This window comes from Pelobates fuscus, chromosome 10, assembly GCF_036172605.1.
Source record: "Pelobates fuscus isolate aPelFus1 chromosome 10, aPelFus1.pri, whole genome shotgun sequence".
Lineage (NCBI taxonomy): Eukaryota > Metazoa > Chordata > Amphibia > Anura > Pelobatidae > Pelobates > Pelobates fuscus.
In genome coordinates, this window is record NC_086326.1 from 92,137,144 (window position 1) to 92,156,698 (window position 19,555).

At 45.0% G+C, this 19,555-nt stretch overlaps 1 protein-coding gene across 1 annotated transcript in view; it reads left to right on the forward strand.

Moving 5' to 3' along the window:
• LOC134574890 (membrane-spanning 4-domains subfamily A member 4A-like) overlaps positions 1–19,555 on the forward strand; it is a 120,360-nt gene that overhangs the window by 52,842 nt on the left and 47,963 nt on the right. The window contains exon 3 of the mRNA XM_063433940.1: positions 4,717–4,836. Within this exon, the coding sequence (XP_063290010.1) occupies positions 4,717–4,836 (120 nt within the window). The remainder of the gene's footprint in view (positions 1–4,716; positions 4,837–19,555) is intronic.

The following is a 19,555-nucleotide window of genomic DNA, read 5'->3' on the forward strand; positions in this document are numbered from 1 at the left end:
CGTGACGACGTCATGCTGTCAATCCATTGCCATGGTTGCGAGCGAAAGCGCCGTGTTACCATGGAAAGAATAAACAGATATCAGCAATGAATAATGTTATGGGAAAGTGCAATTTAAAAAGACAAACACATATTCAGAAACATGACTAAAAGTAACTGTGGAAATATTAGGTGTATAGAATCATTGGTTAAAGTTATTAAAAGTGCCAAATTGTGCTTTTGAAAAAAAAAACTTAAAGTGCCTACGACCAATATTTGAAAGTGCATAATAGTGCTTCAGTGGTCAGGCTACTAGATTTCTTCGAGTGTCATGTGACAAACATTATTGTTCAATCCCAGAGAGTACCTAGTTATATGTATTGTGTATTTTTGATCCTGAGGAAAGGATCCTGTTGATCATTTTAAATTGATGAAATAAAGAATTGGAATTTTAAGGACCAGATGCAGTCATTTTTATTACAGTTTATATATACACTGCTCAAAAAAATAAAGGGAACACAAAAGGAACACATCCTAGATCTGAATGAATTAAATATTCTTCTGAAATACTTTGTTCTTTACATAGTTGAATGTGCTGACAACAAAATCACACAAAAATTAAAAAATAGAAATCAAATTTTTCAACCCATGGAGGTCTGGATTTGGAGTCACACTCAAACTTAAAGTAGAAAAACACACTACAGGCTGATCCAACTTTGATGTAATGTCCTTAAAACAAGTCAAAATGAGGCTTGGTAGTGTGTGTGGCCTCCACGTGCCTGTATGACCTCCCTACAATGCTTGTGCAAGCTCCTGATTAGGTGGCGGATGGTCTCATGAGGGATCTCCTCCCAGACTTGGACTAAAGCATCTGCCAACTCCGGGACAGTCTGTGGTGCAACGTGACGTTGGTGGATGGAGCGAGACATGATGTCCCAGATGTGCTCAATTGGATTCAGGTCTGGGGAACGGGCGGGCCAGTCCATAGCATCAATGCCTTCGTCTTGCAGGAACTAATCTTATTGACTTTTTTGATTGGGTAACTAAAATTATAGATTAGGGTGGTGCAGTAGACATTGCTTACCTAGATTTCAGTAAGGCTTTTGACACTGTTGCACATAGAAGGCTTATCAATAAACTACAATCTTTGAGTTTGGATTCCAATATTGTTGAATGGGTAAGGCAGTGGCTGAGTGACAGGCAACAGAGGGTTGTAGTCAATGGAGTATATTCGAAGTTTGGGCTTGTCACCAGTGGGTTACCTCAAGGATCTGTAATTGGACCCATTCTCTTTAATATTTTTATTAGTGATATTGCAGAAGGTCTTGATGGTAAGGTGTTTTTTTTGTGGATGATACTATGATATGTAACAGGGTTGATGTTCCAGGAGCGATAAGCCAAATGGCAAATGATTTAGGTAAACTAGAAAAATGGTCAGAGTTGTGGCAACTGACATTTAATGTGGATAAGTGCAAGATAATGCATCTTGGACGTAAAAACCAAAGGGCAGAGTACAGAATATTTGATAGACTCCTAACCTCAACATCTGAGGAAAGGGATTTAGGGGTGATTATTTCTGATGACTTAAAGGTAGGCATAAAATGTAATAGAGCAGCAGGAAATGCTAGCAGAATGCTTGGTTGTATAGGGAGAGGTATTAGCAGTAGAAAGAGGGAAGTGCTCATGCCATTGTACAGAACACTGGTGAGACCTCACTTGGAGTACTGTACACAGTACTGGAGACCATATCTTCAGAAGGATATTGATACCTTAGAGAGAGTTCAAAGAAGGGCTACTAAACTGGTTCATGGATTGCAGGATAAAACTTACCAGGAAAGGTTAAAGGATCTTAACATGTATAGCTTGGAGGAAAGACGAGACAGGGGGGATATGATAGAAACATTTAAATACATAAAGGGAATCAACACAGTAAAGGAGGAGACTATATTTAAAAGAAGAAAAACTACCACAACAAGAGGACATAGTCTTAAATTAGAGGGGCAAAGGTTTAAAAATAATACCAGGAAGTATTACTTTACTGAGAGGGTAGTGGATGCATGGAATAGCCTTCCATCTGAAGTGGTAGAGGTTAACACAGTAAAGGAGTTTAAGCATGCGTGGGATAAGCATAAGGCTATCCTAACTATAAGATAAGGCCAGGGACTAATGAAAGTATTTAGAAAACTGGGCAAACTAGATGGGCCGAATGGTTCTTATCTGCCGTCACATTCTATGTTTCTATGTTTCTATGACACACTCCAGCCACACCAGCATATGGTCTCACAAGGGGTCTGAGGATCTCATCTCGGTATCTAATGGCAGTCAGGCTACCTCTGGCGAGCACATGGAAGCCCGATGGCCCCCCAAAGAAATGCCACCCCACACCATTACTGATCCACTGCCAAACCAGTCATGCTGGAGGATGTTGCCGGCAGCACAACGTTCTCCACGGCGTCTCCAGACTCTGTCACGTCTGTCACAAGTGCTCAGTGTTAACCTGCTTTCATCTGTGAAGAGCACAGGGCGCCAGTGACGAATTTGCCAATCTTGCTGTTCTCTGAAAAATGCCAAACGTCCTGCATGGTGTTGGGCTGTAAGCACAACCCCCACCTGTGGACATCGGGCCCTCATACCACCCTCATGGAGTCTGTTTCTGACCGTTTGCACAGACACATGCACATTTGTGGTCTGCTGGAGGTCATTTTGCAGGGCTCTGGCAGTGCTCCTCCTGTTCCTCCTTGCACAAAGGCGGAGGTAGCGGTCTCCTCCATGTCTCCTGATGTACTGGCCTGTCTCCTGGTAGTGCATTGGTGGAATTTGAGGTATGCTTGGGATCATTGTCTTGTTGGAAGGTCCAATGATGCCCAAGCTTCAGCCTACTCACAGACAGCATGACGTTTTCTTCTAGAATTTCCTGATACTTTAATTAATCCATCTTGCCTTCCACATGCTGCAGGTTTCCAGTGCCGGAGGAAAGCAGCCCAAGAGCATCACTGAGCTACCACCATGCTTAACTGTAGACAGAGTGTTCTTTTCTTCTTCCTCTAGATATACTGTTGATCCATTGGGCCGACAAGTTCCAGTTTTGTATCATCACTCCACTGAGCAGAATCACTCCACTGAGCAGAATCCCAAAACTATAGGTCCCCTCCCTCATTTCCTTTATAGCCCCACTCACTGCTCGGGGTGGGGGCCGGGGGAAGACAATAGGTCCCCCCACCCTGAGCAGTGGGTAGGGGCCCTAAATAACAATAGTGGGGGGGCTATTGTCCGCTCCCCCGACCCCCTCCCCTGAGCAGTGGGTGGGGGCCCTAAAGGATAATGAGGGGGGGACCTATCGTCCTCCCCCGGCCCCCACCCCTGGGTGGGGGCCATAAATGACAATAAGGGGGGACCTATTGTCCTCCCCCCAGCCCCCACCCCTGAGTGTTGGGTGGGGTCAAAAATAACATTTTCCTTTATGGCCCCCACCCGTCGCTCAGGGGTGGGGGCCGGGGGAGGGAGGACAATAGGTGTGTGTCCCCTCATTGTCATTTATAGCCCCCACCCGCCGCTTTGTTTCATCACTCCACTGAGCAGAATCCCAAACGTCTGTGGCTTAATTATATGATTTTGAGCATATTTGAGCATTTTTTCCTGTTCTTTTGGGGTCAATAGTACAGTGGAATTTTGGCATGGAAACCTCCTGCATTTAGTATGCGCCTTACTGTGCTCACTGAAACCTTAATGCCTGTTGCCTCCAAGTCTTGCTGCAGGTCTTTAACAGTAACTCAAGGGTTTTTCACAACCAGCCTTCTCAGAAATCGGGTTAAGTCATTGATAGCTTTTCTTTTTCTGCCCGGTCCAGGTAGTGTCACCACTGTCACTGTAACTACGCTTCCAACGTTGTCTCTAGGAACATTCATTACCTTCACTATATTTTTGTATCCAGTTCCTAGTTTGTGAAAGGTGATGAGTTCTTCTCTTATCTTTGTGGATCATTATTTTGACTTAGCCATGTTTCTAACATTTATTTATAAAATATTTTACCATGAAGGAAGTCATTGATAGCTTTTCTTTTTCTGCCCGGTCCAGGTAGTGTCACCACTGTCACTGTCACTGTAACTACGCTTCCAACGTTGTCTCTAGGAACATTCATTACCTTCACTATATTTTTGTATCCAGTTCCTAGTTTGTGAAAGGTGATGAGTTCTTCTCTTATCTTTGTGGATCATTATTTTGACTTAGCCATGTTTCTAACATTTATTTATAAAATATTTTACCATGAAGGATGCATTGAGATTTATCTTGTTTTCAAGTATGCGGTCAAACATGACTCTCAACAAACGCCTAGCCAGTTCAGGTATTTTAAGTGTTCCAGCTCAAGCACACCTGAAGCAAATACATCATGTGTGCTTGAGGCAACACCTGTTTTTCAATTTTGTACTGTTGTGAGTGATTCTATTCAGGGTGTTGAATAATTTTGAGACTGTAGAAGTCATTATAAGTTGTATTTCTGTTGAATTTGGGGAAACCACTTGAAGCATTTGTTGAGTTGAGCTATTTCAATTGCTTTTGTTGGGTTTGTTCTTTGTAAACAGCTAAAAGTCTGTACATTTTGAAAAAAATATATATTTTTAGTGGGGATTGAATAACTTTGATTACAACTTTATTAACTATAATTTACCTGCTTCTAGTGTATTGGATCTTTTTAACAATATCATATGGTATTAAAACATGTAACTTTTTTTTCACACAGGCGACACAGCTAGTTCTGGCTTTTCTACAAATAGGCATGGGAACTGTTTTGTTTTTCACTACACCTTATGACTTACCAATCAGTTCATACATTGGCATTAACTTCTGGGGAGCAGCATTTGTAAGTATAAACTGATTTCCTTATCTGTTACTGTGTCTCTAGCAGACCATTTTCACTTAGGTTTATGATAATAAAGCTGGTCATAGAAAATAATGCACACCCAAAGTACAGTAAATACACTTGCTCATCTGGTTTCTTGTCCTTGGAGTCCTTATAAATAAAACACCAGAGGACAAGAGAGACAGGGCTGGAAGAGGGTGTTGTGTATGCTGTTTTATGGTATTGCATGTGTGGGTGTAGGCTGTATGTGGTGTTGTGGGAGTATGTGTAGGCTGCTTGTGGTATTGAATGCTTGTAGGGAAGCTGTAGTGTGAGGGGATAGGAGCTGTACTGTTTGGGTATAGAGGCTGTAGCTTGGAAGTATGGAGTGGTATTGTAAGGGGGTATATGAAGGAGCTGTAATGTAAAGGGGGATGGGGCGGCTGTAGTATGGAGGATAAAGCTGTAGTATAGAGTGGTATAGGAGCGATAGCGTAGAGAAGGACAAGGGCTGTAGTGTAGAGGTGGATAAGGGCTGTGGCATAGATGGTGATTGTAGTGAAGAGGGAAATAGGGCCTGTAGTGTGGGAGGATAAAACAATAATATAGGAAGGTAGAGAAGCTTCAGTGTGGAACAGGATATAGGCTTAGTGTGGGGGGGGTATAGGCTGCAGCATGGAGGAAGGAGCTGTAGAGTAGGGGAATATAGGGGCTGTAATGTAAAGGGGGATGGGGCTGTAGTGAGGAGGCAGATGGGAGACAGCGACTGCAGTGTAGGGGATGGGTAGGTAGTATGGAGGGTAGGGGCTGTAGTGTAGTGTGATAGGGCTTGTGGTGTAGAGGGGGAGTTAGGTTAATTCCTCCCTCTTGCTTACCTTTGGCCAGCGATGGGGGAATTTGATCCCTGGTGGTCCAGTGGGCTCAACATTTGATCTACACCCTCAGTCAGTAAAGACCACATGTACAGCAAGTGGCAGCTCTCTGTCTGGCTCTGGGTTAAGATTCAGAGTGTTACCATGGTATAAAGTGCAATATAAATATGGTTTATGATAATAACATCAATTCAATATTTTTGTTACAGAGGCCCCCTAGATCCCTCTCTCTGATGTATGATAACTGCTGAAATGCTAATGACAGGTGCAGACTAGACATGTGCAATTCGTTTCGGTCCGAATGTGTATTCGGACGAATTTCGGGCAATTCGGACATTCGGGTCTGCACGAATTGCCACATTGACGAAGTCCCAAAATTACTGAATTTCCGAAGTGCAGAAGTGCTGAAGTTCCGAAGTTAGTTCCGAAGTGTCGAAGTGTCGAAGTGCCGAAGTGCCGAAGTGCCGAAGCACAGTATTGCCTAAGTACTAATATACTTAACCAGTGGAAGAAGAAGAATGTTACACTGTATACAATTTTAAATAAAAAGTATACAAACATAGCCAGGATTCAGCTGTAAGCATTTGCAACCATTACAACAATCAAGTAACACACATTCATATAAAATGTAAGTTACTTAGTGTCAGGGTACCTGAAGTCTCTACCTCTGAGAGAGGTAGAGACTTAGACATTTATCCGTCCAGACGAGCCGTTTCCTCCGTTCCTCGCAGTCCATCCGGTCACTTAAACGCTGGCCGCGAGGGATCCACTTCCTTTTCTAACATGACGCTCGGTACTTGACGTCATGACGCCAATCCCGAGCGACCTGTCACTCAATTGTCTGATATCTAATCAGCACTCGTCGGAGGCGTGTCTACTCTCCGGAGCCAGGGTATTTAAGCTTGCTTCTCTCTTCAGCTCATTGCCCTGTCGTGGTTCTAGCTTGTCTAGTCACTCAGTGCTCTTGTATTCTAGTTTTCTCTTTGGTTCTGACCCGGCTTGTTGTACTACCCTGCTTATCTCTGTTACCCCTTTGACCCGGCTTGTCTCTCGCTTACCTGTCTTCTCGTTCCCTCGACCTCGGCTTGTCTCTGACCATTCTCTATTATTCTCTGTACGTTAGTCCGGCCATTCTAAGGTCCGGTATGCGTACCTTTCTACTGTTTGTACTCTGCGTGTTGGATCCCTGTCCCGATCCTGACATTACGACAGGGCCAATGGATCCTGCAGGTACAAACAGTCAGCTTGGTTCTTCCGACCCCAGGTTTGACGCCATGGAACACAGGATGGATCAGATGGCCCTAGCACTACAGGCGTTATTGTCTCGTGCTAGTAACCCACCAGAGGAGACGCGTACTCCTTCTATTTCTCCTGTAAGTTCAGGTCTAGAGGTAGCCACTGTAGGTGCTTCTTCCTGTATTACCCCACCAGTACGTTATGGTGGTTCCCCTGAGAAGTGTCGTGGTTTTTTGAACCAGATCAGCATCCACTTCGAATTACAACCCCGCTCCTATCCTACAGATAGAGCGAAGGTTGGATTTATTATTACGTTACTCATTGAGAAAGCTCTGAGATGGGCCAATCCTTTATGGGAGAATGATAATCCGTTAGTCTATAATTATAATGCCTTTGTAGCTGCTTTTAGAAGAACTTTTGACCCCCCTGGTAGAAAGGTCAATGCAGCTAGATTACTGTTGCGCCTTAGACAGGAGAATCGAACACTTGTGGATTATGCACTAGAGTTCAGGTCCTTGGCGGCGGAAGTTAAGTGGAACGAACAGGCTTATATAGATGTATTTTTGAATGGGTTATCAGATGTAATCCTTGACGAGGTCGCTACTAGAGAGCTCCCTGAGAATTTGGAGGATTTAATTTCTTTTATCTCTCGCATTGATGAACGCTTAAGAGAGAGGCAGAACACTCGAGATAGGACTCGTAGACCCTCCATTTCAAAATTCTGAGACCGAAACCTTACGTTTTCCAGAGCCTATGCAGATAGGTAACACTCACCTCACAGAGGAGGAGAGACAGTACAGGAGAAGGGAGGGTTTATGTATGTACTGTGGAGTCAGAGGTCACTTACGCCTAAATTGTCCTAATCGTTCGGGAAACGCCCGCACCTAAGTTTCTCTAGAGGACAGGCCTTGGGTGTTTCTATTTTGTCCTCTATTCACAATTATAAAGATCACAGGCTTCTGTTACCCGTTTCTTTGACTTGGGAGAAGGGAGTATTAAAGACCATGGCATTGATCGATTCTGGAGCTGCTGAGAGCTTTATCAACCAAGTATTTGTTACCAAGCATGCTATCCCATCCCAGTTAAGGGAGACACCCCTGGCCGTTGAGGCCATAGATGGTAGACCTTTACTTGAGCCTGTTATTTTCCGTGAGACCATACCTGTTAACTTAACTGTTGGTATCTTACATGAAGAGGACATATCTTTATTGCTTATTTCCTCTCCATCTATTCCCATAGTCCTGGGGTATTCTTGGTTAAAGAGACATAACCCTATCATTGATTGGGAGTTAGGGGAGATAGTCTCATGGGGTCAGAGTTGTCAAGAGAGATGTTTGCGGAGGGTCTCGCCCCTTTGCCTAGCTAACACATCGGCTAATTCTTCCAACTCTACAGAGACACAAATACCACCTCAGTACCTGGATTTAAAGGCGGTATTTGATAAAAAGAAGGCCGATACCTTACCTCCACACAGGTCCTTTGATTGCAAGATTAACCTACTCTCTGGTACCATGCCTCCCAGGGGTCATGTATACCCGTTATCTACTAAAGAAAACTCAGTTCTAGAGTATATTCACGAGAATTTAGACAAGGGATTCATTAGGAGATCCTCCTCTCCTGCCGGGGCTGGATTTTTTTTTGTTAAAAAGAAGGATGGTACACTGAGACCTTGTATTGATTATCGAGGTTTGAACAAGATAACCATTAGGAATGCTTATCCCATTCCTTTGATTACCGAACTCTTTGATCGTTTAAAGGGTTCTAAAATTTTCACCAAGTTAGATCTCAGAGGGGCATATAACTTGGTGAGAATCCAGCAGGGACACGAGTGGATGACAGCGTTCAATACTCGATATGGTCACTATGAATATACAGTAATGCCTTTTGGGTTATGTAATGCACCGGCTGTATTCCGGGATCTGATTAATGAGGTTCTTAGGGAATTTCAGCATGATTGTGTTATTGTATACCTGGATGATATACTCATACATTCTAGAGAGATTGAGACTCACCACAAACAAGTCAGAAGGGTTTTGCACAAACTTCTTCAACATGGCTTGTACTGCAAATTGGAGAAATGTAGCTTTGATCAATCCCAAGTAAACTTCCTTGGTTATGTGATTTCTGGGGAGGGATTTAAGATGGATCCGGATAAACTCCAGTCCATTCTAGATTGGCCTTTACCTAAGGGTCTCAAGGCCGTTCAGAGATTTATTGGATTCTCCAATTATTATAGGCGCTTCATTAAGGGATATTCTTCAATTATTGCGCCTATTACCAATATGACCAAACAGGGGGCTGACACTAAGAATTGGTCTACTGAAGCTCTCCTTGCTTTCAAAACTCTCAAGGAGATTTTTGCTTCCGCTCCAATTTTAGTTCACCCTGATACTACTCTGCCTTTACTACTTGAGGTAGACTCCTCAGAGACTGGTATAGGTGCTATCCTATCTCAAAGGTTAGGTGTGGATAAACCATTACATCCATGTGGATTTTTTTCTAAAAAATTATCTGGTGCTGAGAGCAGATATGACATTGGTGACAGAGAACTACTAGCTGTTATCAAGGCTTCAAAAGAATGGAGACATTTATTGGAAGGGACATTACATCCTGTTACTATTTTAACGGACCACAAGAACTTGTCCTATATTGGAGAGGCCAAGCGATTGTCTTCCAGGCAAGCTCGTTGGTCGCTATTCCTCACCCATTTCAATTACGTTCTCACTTATAGACCTGGTTCGAAGAATTCTAAAGCCGATGCCCTATCTCGCCAATATGAACCTTCTGCTTCATCTGAACCGGTTCTGTCCTCTATAGTACCTAAATGCAATATTATTGCTAACACAAGTCTCAAAATCCATTCTCCGTTGCTTGCCCAGATCATGAAGTCACAACATCTGGCACCTAGACAGACTCCTGAGGGAAGAAACTTTGTTCCTCCTGAACTCCAACTGGAGCTCTTACAGTGTTTCCACGAAAGTAAGCTGGCTGGTCATCCTGGCATTCGCAAGACATATTCCCTGATCTCCAAGGATTTCTGGTGGCCTTCCCTACGAAAGGATATTAAGGAGTTCATCGGAGCTTGTGAGATTTGTACCAAGACTAAACAACCTCATACATCTCCATGTGGCTTATTACACCCCTTGGACATTCCAGAGAGACCATGGTCCTGCTTGGCCATGGACTTTATTGTAGATTTGCCTGTTTCCAAGAGACAGACTGTTATTCTCACGGTGGTTGATAGATTTACTAAGATGGCTCATTTCGTGCCATTACCTAAACTTCCGACTTCTCCTGAATTGGCAGAGATTTTCGCGAGTGAAGTTTTTCGCTTACATGGGATACCTTCAGAAATTGTTTCTGATAGAGGCTCTCAATTTGTCTCACGATTCTGGAGATCCTTCTGTTCTCAATTAGGCATCAAATTGAATTTTTCTTCTGCCTATCACCCTCAGTCTAACGGAGCTGCTGAACGTACCAATCAAAAGATTGAACAATATCTGCGCTGCTTTGTTTCCGAACACCAGGACGATTGGGTCGGTTTGATTCCTTGGGCGGAGTTCGCACACAATAATCTCGTTTGTGATTCTACTCGTTCTAGCCCCTTCTTCATGAATTATGGCTTTCATCCTTCCATTTTTCCTTCGGTCTCTTCTTCCCAAGGAGTACCGTCGGTTGATGATCATGTCGCCAATCTGAAGAAGTTGTGGGATCAGACTCGTCAAATTCTCCTGCATAATTCTATGTTGTTCAAAAAACACGCTGATAAGCACAGAAGGGCGGCTCCAGTTTTTGTTCCTGGGGATAGAGTATGGCTGAGTACTAGGAACATTCGTTTAAAAGTTCCCTCTATGAAATTCGCTCCTCGCTACATAGGTCCTACAGGGTTCTGACTTGTATCAACCCGGTTGCGTATCGCTTAGCTCTTCCACCTGCCTTACGCATCCCTAACTCCTTTCATGTTTCTTTGCTGAAACCGCTAATTTGCAACAGATTTTCCTCTACGGTTCCCTCACCTCGTTCTGTTCAGGTGGAGGGTCAGGAGGAATACGAGGTCAACTCCATCATCGATTCCCGATTCTCCCGGGGGAGGCTACAATACCTGGTCAACTGGAAGGGATATGGTCCTGAGGAGAGGAGTTGGGTACCTCAAGAGGATGTTCATGCCCCTCGCCTCCGCAGGGCGTTTCACTCCCGCTTCCCATCTCGTCCCAGTTCCTTCCGCCCGGTGGGCGTATCTGAGAGGGGGGGTACTGTCAGGGTACCTGAAGTCTCTAACTCTGAGAGAGGTAGAGACTTAGACGTTTATCCGTCCAGACGAGCCGTTTCCTCTGTTCCTCGCTGTCCATCCGGTCACTTAAACGCTGGCCGCGAGGGATCCACTTCCTTTTCTAACATGACGTTCGGTACTTGACGTCATGACGCCAATCCTGAGCGACCTGTCACTCAATTGTCTGATATCTAATCAGCACTCGTCGGAGGCGTGTCTACTCTCCGGAGCCAGGGTATTTAAGCTTGCTTCTCTCTTCAGCTCATTGCCCTGTCGTGGTTCTAGCTTGTCTAGTCACTCAGTGCTCTTGTATTCTAGTTTTCTCTTTGGTTCTGACCCGGCTTGTTGTACTACCCTGCTTATCTCTGTTACCCCTTTGACCCGGCTTGTCTCTCGCTTACCTGTCTTCTCGTTCCCTCGACCTCGGCTTGTCTCTGACCATTCTCTATTATTCTCTGTACGTTAGTCCGGCCATTCTAAGGTCCGGTATACGTACCTTTCTACTGTTTGTACTCTGCGTGTTGGATCCCTGTCCCGATCCTGACACTTAGCCAGTCAATGTAATGACAGGAATGAATAAATCGATAACTCCCTAATTCCCACGGTATTTGAGAGCTATCTAATAAAAGGCTTGAAGGACCTGAATTGGTCTTTCAGACAAATTTATTAATATTAAGTAAAGATTACTTAGTATTAGTAAATTATGCCCCTACTCGCAATACCGCGAGTAGGGGCATGTCTATTAAACAGTGAGCAGCCTTTGTAATTTGACTGATAACACTCTGATTGGTTACTTAATCCACCAATCAGAGTGTTATGAGTCAAATTACACAGCGTGTGAAAATTCCAAAGAACTTTCCCACGCTGTGTAAAATGACACAGAACACTTTGATTGGCTGGATTTCAAGCCAACCAACCAGAGTGCTGTGACAGGTAAATGTAGAGACATATCTGTCAGTCTCTTCATTTACCTGTCAGAGCACTCTGATTGGATGGCTTAAACCATTCAATCAGAGTGTTCTTAGCCTAATTGCAGGGCGGGGCCAGGCTTTATAAGCCTTCCCCCACCCTGCAGAGCTCAGTCTACGCGGAGCCCTCCATGGGTGAAGAAGGATTTTTTTTTTGCGCTCGTTTTTGTTTGTTATTTTAAAGTGCGTCGGTTATTATGGATTTTTTATTTGGCCTTTTTTGGGGCTGAAAAAAGAAGATTTTAGAAGAAAGAAAACATCAAATGGTAAGTTTTTTTTTTTTTTTACAGGTACTTAGTTAATGGTCCCCCCCTCAATATTTTTAGGGTGAGTGGGGTAGATAGGGGTTATTTTTTTTTTTGGGAGGGGGTGGCTAGGGGTTTGGGGACCCCTAGTCACCTGGGGGGTACATTTTTATTTAGGACCCCCACCCGCCGCTCAGGGGTGGGGGCCAGGGGGAGGACAATAGCCCCCCCCTATTGTTATTTAGGGCCCCCACTCAACGCTCAGGGGTGGGGGCTAGGGGGAGGACATTAGGTCCCCCCTTATTCTAATTTAGGGCCACACCCACCGCTCAGGAGTGGGGGCCAGGGAGAGGACATTAGGTACTGCCCTTATTAGTATTTAGGGCCCCCACCCACTGCTCAGGGGTGTGGGCCAGGGGGGAGGACAATATGTCCTACCCCTTATTGTTATTTAGGGCCCCCACTCAATGCTCAGGGGTGGGGGCCATGGGGAAGGACATTAGGTCCCTCCCCCTTTTTCTAATTTAGGGCCCCTACCCACCACTTAGGGGTGGGGGCTGGTGGGAGGACAATAGGTCCCCCCATTATTTTACTTTAGGGCCCTCACCCTAGTTTAAAAGCCCCCACTCGCCACAGTCTGCTCACTGTTTAATAATTTTTACTTAGTATTAGTAAATTTGTCTGAAAGACCAATTTAGGTCTTTCAGCCTTTTGGTAGATAACTCCCTAATACCGTGGGAATTGGGGAGTTATCTACTAAGCAGCTGCAAGAGAAGTCCCGAAGTGCCAAAGTCCCGAAATGCCAAAGTTCCAAAATTCTGAAGTGTCAAAGTGTCGAAGTTGCTGAAGTTCCGAAGTGCCGAAGTGCCGAAATTCCGAAGTGTCAAAGTGTCGAAGTGCCAAACCGAACCGAAGTGGCAAAGTCCTGAAGTCCCGAATTTCGGAATGCCGAACCGAAAAAATTTCCCCATGCACATGCCTAGTGCAGACTTCCATCCCCTATCACTAACATGTTCTAATTCCACCCAAAAGAGATTGAACTATTATGGCTTGTTAAAATGTCTATTAAGAAAGAAGTTTTGGAAACGCTAACAGACATTTAAGAAGGCTTTGACTTCTTACCTTGGGGTCACCAGGTTAATTTCCCACTTCCCCTGATTCAGTCAGAGAGAAGAGCAGGTCTAACACATTAGCTGGCAGTATACTAAGCTGTGCACCATTGGTCGTAGCTTACAATGAGAGCCGGAAACACTCTGTCTGTAGTAATGGAGGTGTGCAGTGGAGTCTGGCAGACCCCAGGTAACAAGCTAAACTTTTATAAAACAGTTTCAATACTTACATTGGTGGGACACGAGGGCACTCCTGGCTCAATAACCACTACAGCGTGCTCTAGAGGCAATGTAAAATTGTAATGCAGCATATTAACAATAACCTCTAAAAGTGGAAACTAATAATTTCATAAAAGAATTGATACAAAACCTCTAAAATTTAAAACATACGTAAACATGTATTTATAGTGTATATGACCAAGCAACCCTCCAGTCAAACAAAATATTGCTGTTGCAAATGTGAGTGCATATTTCCAATGGTTTATAGAGGAAATAAGTTAATGTGTAGGTCAGGTCAGGAGCTGCTGAAAATTATTGTCAAGGTGATATTTCTGTTCACCAGTTCAAGTTCAAGGTTACATTCTGACAAATTGTGTATTATAGACAGCAGAGCTGTCTTTAATAATGATTGGACTCTGGGCAAGCATTTGCTGAAGTCTCATCGACCCTGCCCCCCTACTCCCAGGCATGCAATAACACCCTCCACCCGGCAATCCTGTTACTGGAAAAGGGCCCATGGTGAAGCTGCTTTGGGTCCCCCCAGGAGTAACTAGGGCAGTCACCCAGTTTGCCCTTCTTTAACCCATTAACGACGAGTGACGGACCTCGTCCGTCACGCGGTAAAATTAACCCCAGATCGCCGCAATCGCGGCGATCGCGGGGTTAATGGTGCTCCGGTCTGCCTCTGTATTAGAGGCAGACCGGGAGCACCGGATCGGGCTGTCCCAGCACATGTGCCCGCTCTGACAGCATTAACTTTTATTTGTTTTTGAATCCTCAGGGGTTCAATTTATTTAATTAACTAATTTAAATATTGTATAAAAAATACATTTAAAAACACTCATTACCACTACACCTAGAACAAACTAGAGACAAAATGACCCCACGCTAAGGTTCAAAATACGCCTTTTAAATTACCCCAGGGTGTATTCTTTAATAAATAGTATGTGTTTGTGGGGAAGTTTCAATAACCAACCATCTAAACTACTCCAAATTGGAACATGGACACAGCGAAAAACTTCAAAGTTAGAAAAAAACTGAATGGCTGCGTCTCAAATGTGCCCCTTCAACATCCACATATACCTGGCAAAGGTACATACGGGGGTATTGCTGTACTCAGACCGCATAGCTGAGCAACATATGAAGTATTATAAAGTCATAGCACACATAAGGTTTGCAAAATATACTGTGCAAACTCACTTTGTGTGTCAAAAAGGCATAAAAAACGCTTATTTACACTACACCTGGTACAAGCTAGCGGAAAAATGATCCCACGCTAAGGTTCAAAATAGGCCTTTTGAAATACCCTGGGATGTCTTCTTCAAGAAATGGTATAGCTTTATGGGGTATTTGGATCATATAGCCTGGTAAAATACTCTAAAATGGGACATGGGCACAGCGTAAAAATTTAAAGTTTGAAAAAAAACTGGAATGGCTGTGTCCCAAATGTGCCCCTCCGATGTCCACATATACCTGGCAAAGGTACATACGGGGGTATTTTTGTACTCAGCTGACATAACTGAGCAACATATGAAGTATTATACAGTGGTGGTACACATAAGGTTTGCAAAATATACTGTGCAAACTCACTTTGAGTGTCAAAAAGGCAGAAAAAACGCTTATTACCACTACACCTGGTACAAGCTAGCGGAAAAATGATCCCACGCTAAGGTTCAAAATATGCCTTTTGAAATACCCTGGGATGTCTTCTTTAAGAAATGGTATGCCTTTGTGGGGTAGTTTGAATTATATAGCCTGGTAAAATACTCTAAAATGGGACATGGGCACAGCGTAAAAATTTAAAGTTTGAAAAAAACTGGAATGGCTATGTCCCAAATGTGCCCCTCTGATGTCCACATATACCTGGCAAAGGTACATATGGGGGTATTTTTGTACTCAGCTGACATAGCTGAGCAACATATGAAGTATTATACAGTGGTAGTACACATAAGGTTTGCAAAATATACTGTGCAAACTCACTTTGTGTGTCAAAAAGGCAGAAAAAACGCTTATTGCCACTACACCTGGTACAAGCTAGCGGAAAAATGATCCCACGCTAAGGTTCAAAATATGCCTTTTGAAATACCCTGGGGTGTCTACTTTAAGTAATGGGATGCCTTTGTGGGGTAGTATGAATTTAAAACCTGCGAAGATGCTTGGAAATTGCACATAGGCCCACCGTCAAAATTCAAAGTTCTGTAAAAACTTATATGGCTTGGTCTCCTATATTGCACTGTAGCTTCACAAAATAGTGCCAAAGACATTCATTGGGGATGTCTTTTTACTTAGAAGACTTAGCAGAGCATAATTTGGTGGGTTTGAACTTAGTGGCACATATGAAATATACAAAATGGCCAGCAAAAATGCAATCCGTATGTAAAAAAAAATGCCCAAATAATTTTTTTTACGGGGGCGGGGCCTGACCGCTGAACTGTGAGGAAGCATGCCTCACCACTTCCTGCAATTCAGGGCATCCAAAGCGGATTTAAAACATGAAAAAGGCATTAAAATGATCCCTCATGGCCACCAAGCGACAGGCGATACTGAGGCGCACAAGCTGACACCCCACAAGCGACGATGCTCCTCAGGCGCACCCAGACTCAGGACGGGGCCTACCAGCATGGCGGGCACGGGGAAGACGGACGCTTTCCCGCTGCCTCCACCAGCCAGGTACCGGCCTCCGAGCCCTCGTTCCCCCCCCACCCCTGGACCGGCGGGGGTCATCCCGGTCCACCCCCCCACGATCCCTTTGAAAGGAGATGAACGGACGAAACAACCACGCGGTGTCAAAGCTGCAGACAAGGCTGACAAAGTGGCGGACAGCAACCACGCCTCAGCCCTCCACGAGGTCAGGCGGGACACGGAGCTCCGGCTCACCCGCATATTTGACTCCTTCTGGGTACAGTTGGAGAAACTGGCGTGGCCCTCAGAGCCGGGGACCCAGCAGGATAGTAAGCCACGAGAACCAGCACGTAAGACCCCAGTGGGAATACCGGCATATACCGCCGGCTCCCTACCCGGACCCCACAGGCTCCCGAGAAAGACCGCCCTGATAACGGAGACCCGAAGCCTCACTAAGGGCAACCACAGCCGGACCCAGGCAAAACATACTGGGGGCACAGCAGTAAGATGGCGGCGCAAAAACCAGACTCACCGCCCGACCATAAAACAGACTACGAGAGGTACTGAGCACCCCACTCACACCAACAAACGACTGACCACAAAGCATATAATGGGGGCCACGATAGCACGATGCCACGAGCACAGACACAGCCTACAGACACACAGACGGGCAGCACCCAACATCGGAGCCGCTTCACACCTGTCACAGCAGATGCAGGCCCACGCTCAGACACCCCACCCACGCATTGCCGGACCGGGAGTACTACAGACCACAAGCGGCGAAGTCTCTCCAGCCCTATCCTGTCAGCTCCAACAGGATGACACCCCCACCGACTGCCTAGCAGGACCAGCGCGAGACGTGAAAAGGGGAATCGGCTGACCGCTGTAAAGCAGACACACTGCCCCACACTGGACACTGGGAGCTGTATCTCCTTCTGCCAATGCCGACTCACTGTTATGGGACCCTTTCTACTAAGATGACGCAACAAACTGCTTAAGCACACATTTATATGTTTAAAAGCTACTTTATATGCTTACACAGCCTGCCGCTAACTACGATTTATACACAGAGAAGCCCTTCATACCACATACTTAATCCTCCATGCAACATGCAAACATGCTTTTTAAGACCACATGAGAACACCAGCGCTAGGCTCACTAAGCTATCACTTACACTGTGTGAATCTTTAACACGATGTGCCATCTGTCTAGACCACCTTAACAGACAACATTTTATATATGCCCAACAAACCTAAGCATACATGATTAACAAGCCACAACTTCCATACACACAGTAAGTTTAGCTGAGTAAGTTCATGTCACTCATGATACAACCTCTATGCATAACTTTATTTTCATTTTTCGTTTGTTTCACATAGTCAAATTACACACTAACTACTCGCACTAGAACCGACCTCACTTATTATTATAAATTTGTGCAACGATTACCATGTACCCCATTGTAATAATTGTCGTTGAAGCGTACTTGGATTGCCGTTGGGGCACCACATACGCGTTGTTCTCTCAATATGCACTACAAAAATAAAGAATTCAAAAAAAAAAAAACTTTGGCATATATTGGTGAAAAATGGGGGCATGCTAAGGCACAATATGCACCTTATGATTGTAACGGAATGCAGTACATTAGTCCACGATATCCGTTGGTATCCTCAGGAAATCCACAGTCAGAACAGAAAGCACGGCAATATTCCCCATCCGCCCAATAACCGGACGAAACACAGTTTGGGAGTCAACTAACTCAGTTTATTCGCAAGCTGGCATATTTAAGCAGTTCCCCATGCAAGGGGTTTCCACACAGATAATCCAGGGGATTTCTCCCAACATGCATTGTGACTTTCCCAATAGGCACCGCTGCACGAGAGGGATACTCCCACTAAAATGGACGATTAAGTGGATTATCCCCTCGTGCAGCAAAACCGTCAATTGACTTTAAAATATATATTTTACACAATATTCGGTACTTTGCGCTGGCGGAACGTTCGACAGATAGCTGGGGTCGGAGCGCATACTTTGTGAGAATACCGCTCCGATCCCAGCTGAATTGACCGAACGCCGCACAGAATACATTCAAACATTGAGTTCGGTTTAAAAGTACCGAATCGTTGTGGGGAACATAATGTACCGAACGCGGAACTCCCGAACGCTCTGGAAGTCCAGCGGTGTTCGGATCATTAAGTAGCCGTTTTCAGTTCCAGGCTCTCGACGACCGAACACCGCTGCAGAGACAAAGGATCCAAGATGGCCGACCGCCGCATGGTCGGTAGCCGATCGGCGGCCACCTAGGAGAGCCCTTAATTACCGATTGCAACATTGTTGCAATCGGTTAATTGGTGCCACACGACTTGTGAATGTGTGGTCTACCTGGGGAGCCCGCATTCGTACGGCGAACATCCGGGATAGCCGTGTTTTCGTCGAACGAATGCTTTGTATGCTGGCAGCGTACGGCTGCCAGTATGCGAACGGCCATAACATAGCACTTATACAGGTAAGGACTTACAGTATACATTCAGCCTATGGACAACCTGCAATACATATAGTTCAGAAGTGGCTAGGTTTGCCACAATGCTCCCCCAGAACCAAGCCGGCATACACAGTCTGATCCCAACGGATCGGCTTGGGGATGTCCGGGGGAGTACTCACAGATCACTTCTCTAGTTCAGTCTGTCTGGATAACCCGTCGGCGTTACCGTTTTGTTTTCCTGGCCGGTAGTGGATGGTAAAGTCAAAGGGCTGCAGTGCCAAACTCCAGCGCAGCAGCCTGGCGTTGTCCCCAGATACACGGTTTAGCCACACCAACGGGTTGTGATCTGTGAGTAAGGAAAAAGGTTGTCCATACAAATACGGCTGTAACTTTTTAAGGGCCCACACCACGGCCAGGCATTCTTTCTCAATGGCGGCGTAGCTCACTTCACGGGGTAACAACTTGCGGCTTAAGTAGGCTACGGGATGCTCTCCGCCATCGTCTCCCACTTGGCTCAGCACTGCCCCCAATCCAAACATTGAAGCGTCTGTGTGGACAAGAAATCTTTTAGTTGGATCAGGAGCCGTTAACACAGGAGCATTAGTTAGGGCGGTCTTGAGCTGTTGGAATGCCTGCTCACACTCTGGGGCCCAGACAACCAGTCGAGGAAGGTTCTTTTTGGTCAGGTCCGTCAGGGGTTTGGCCAGGGTGCTGTAG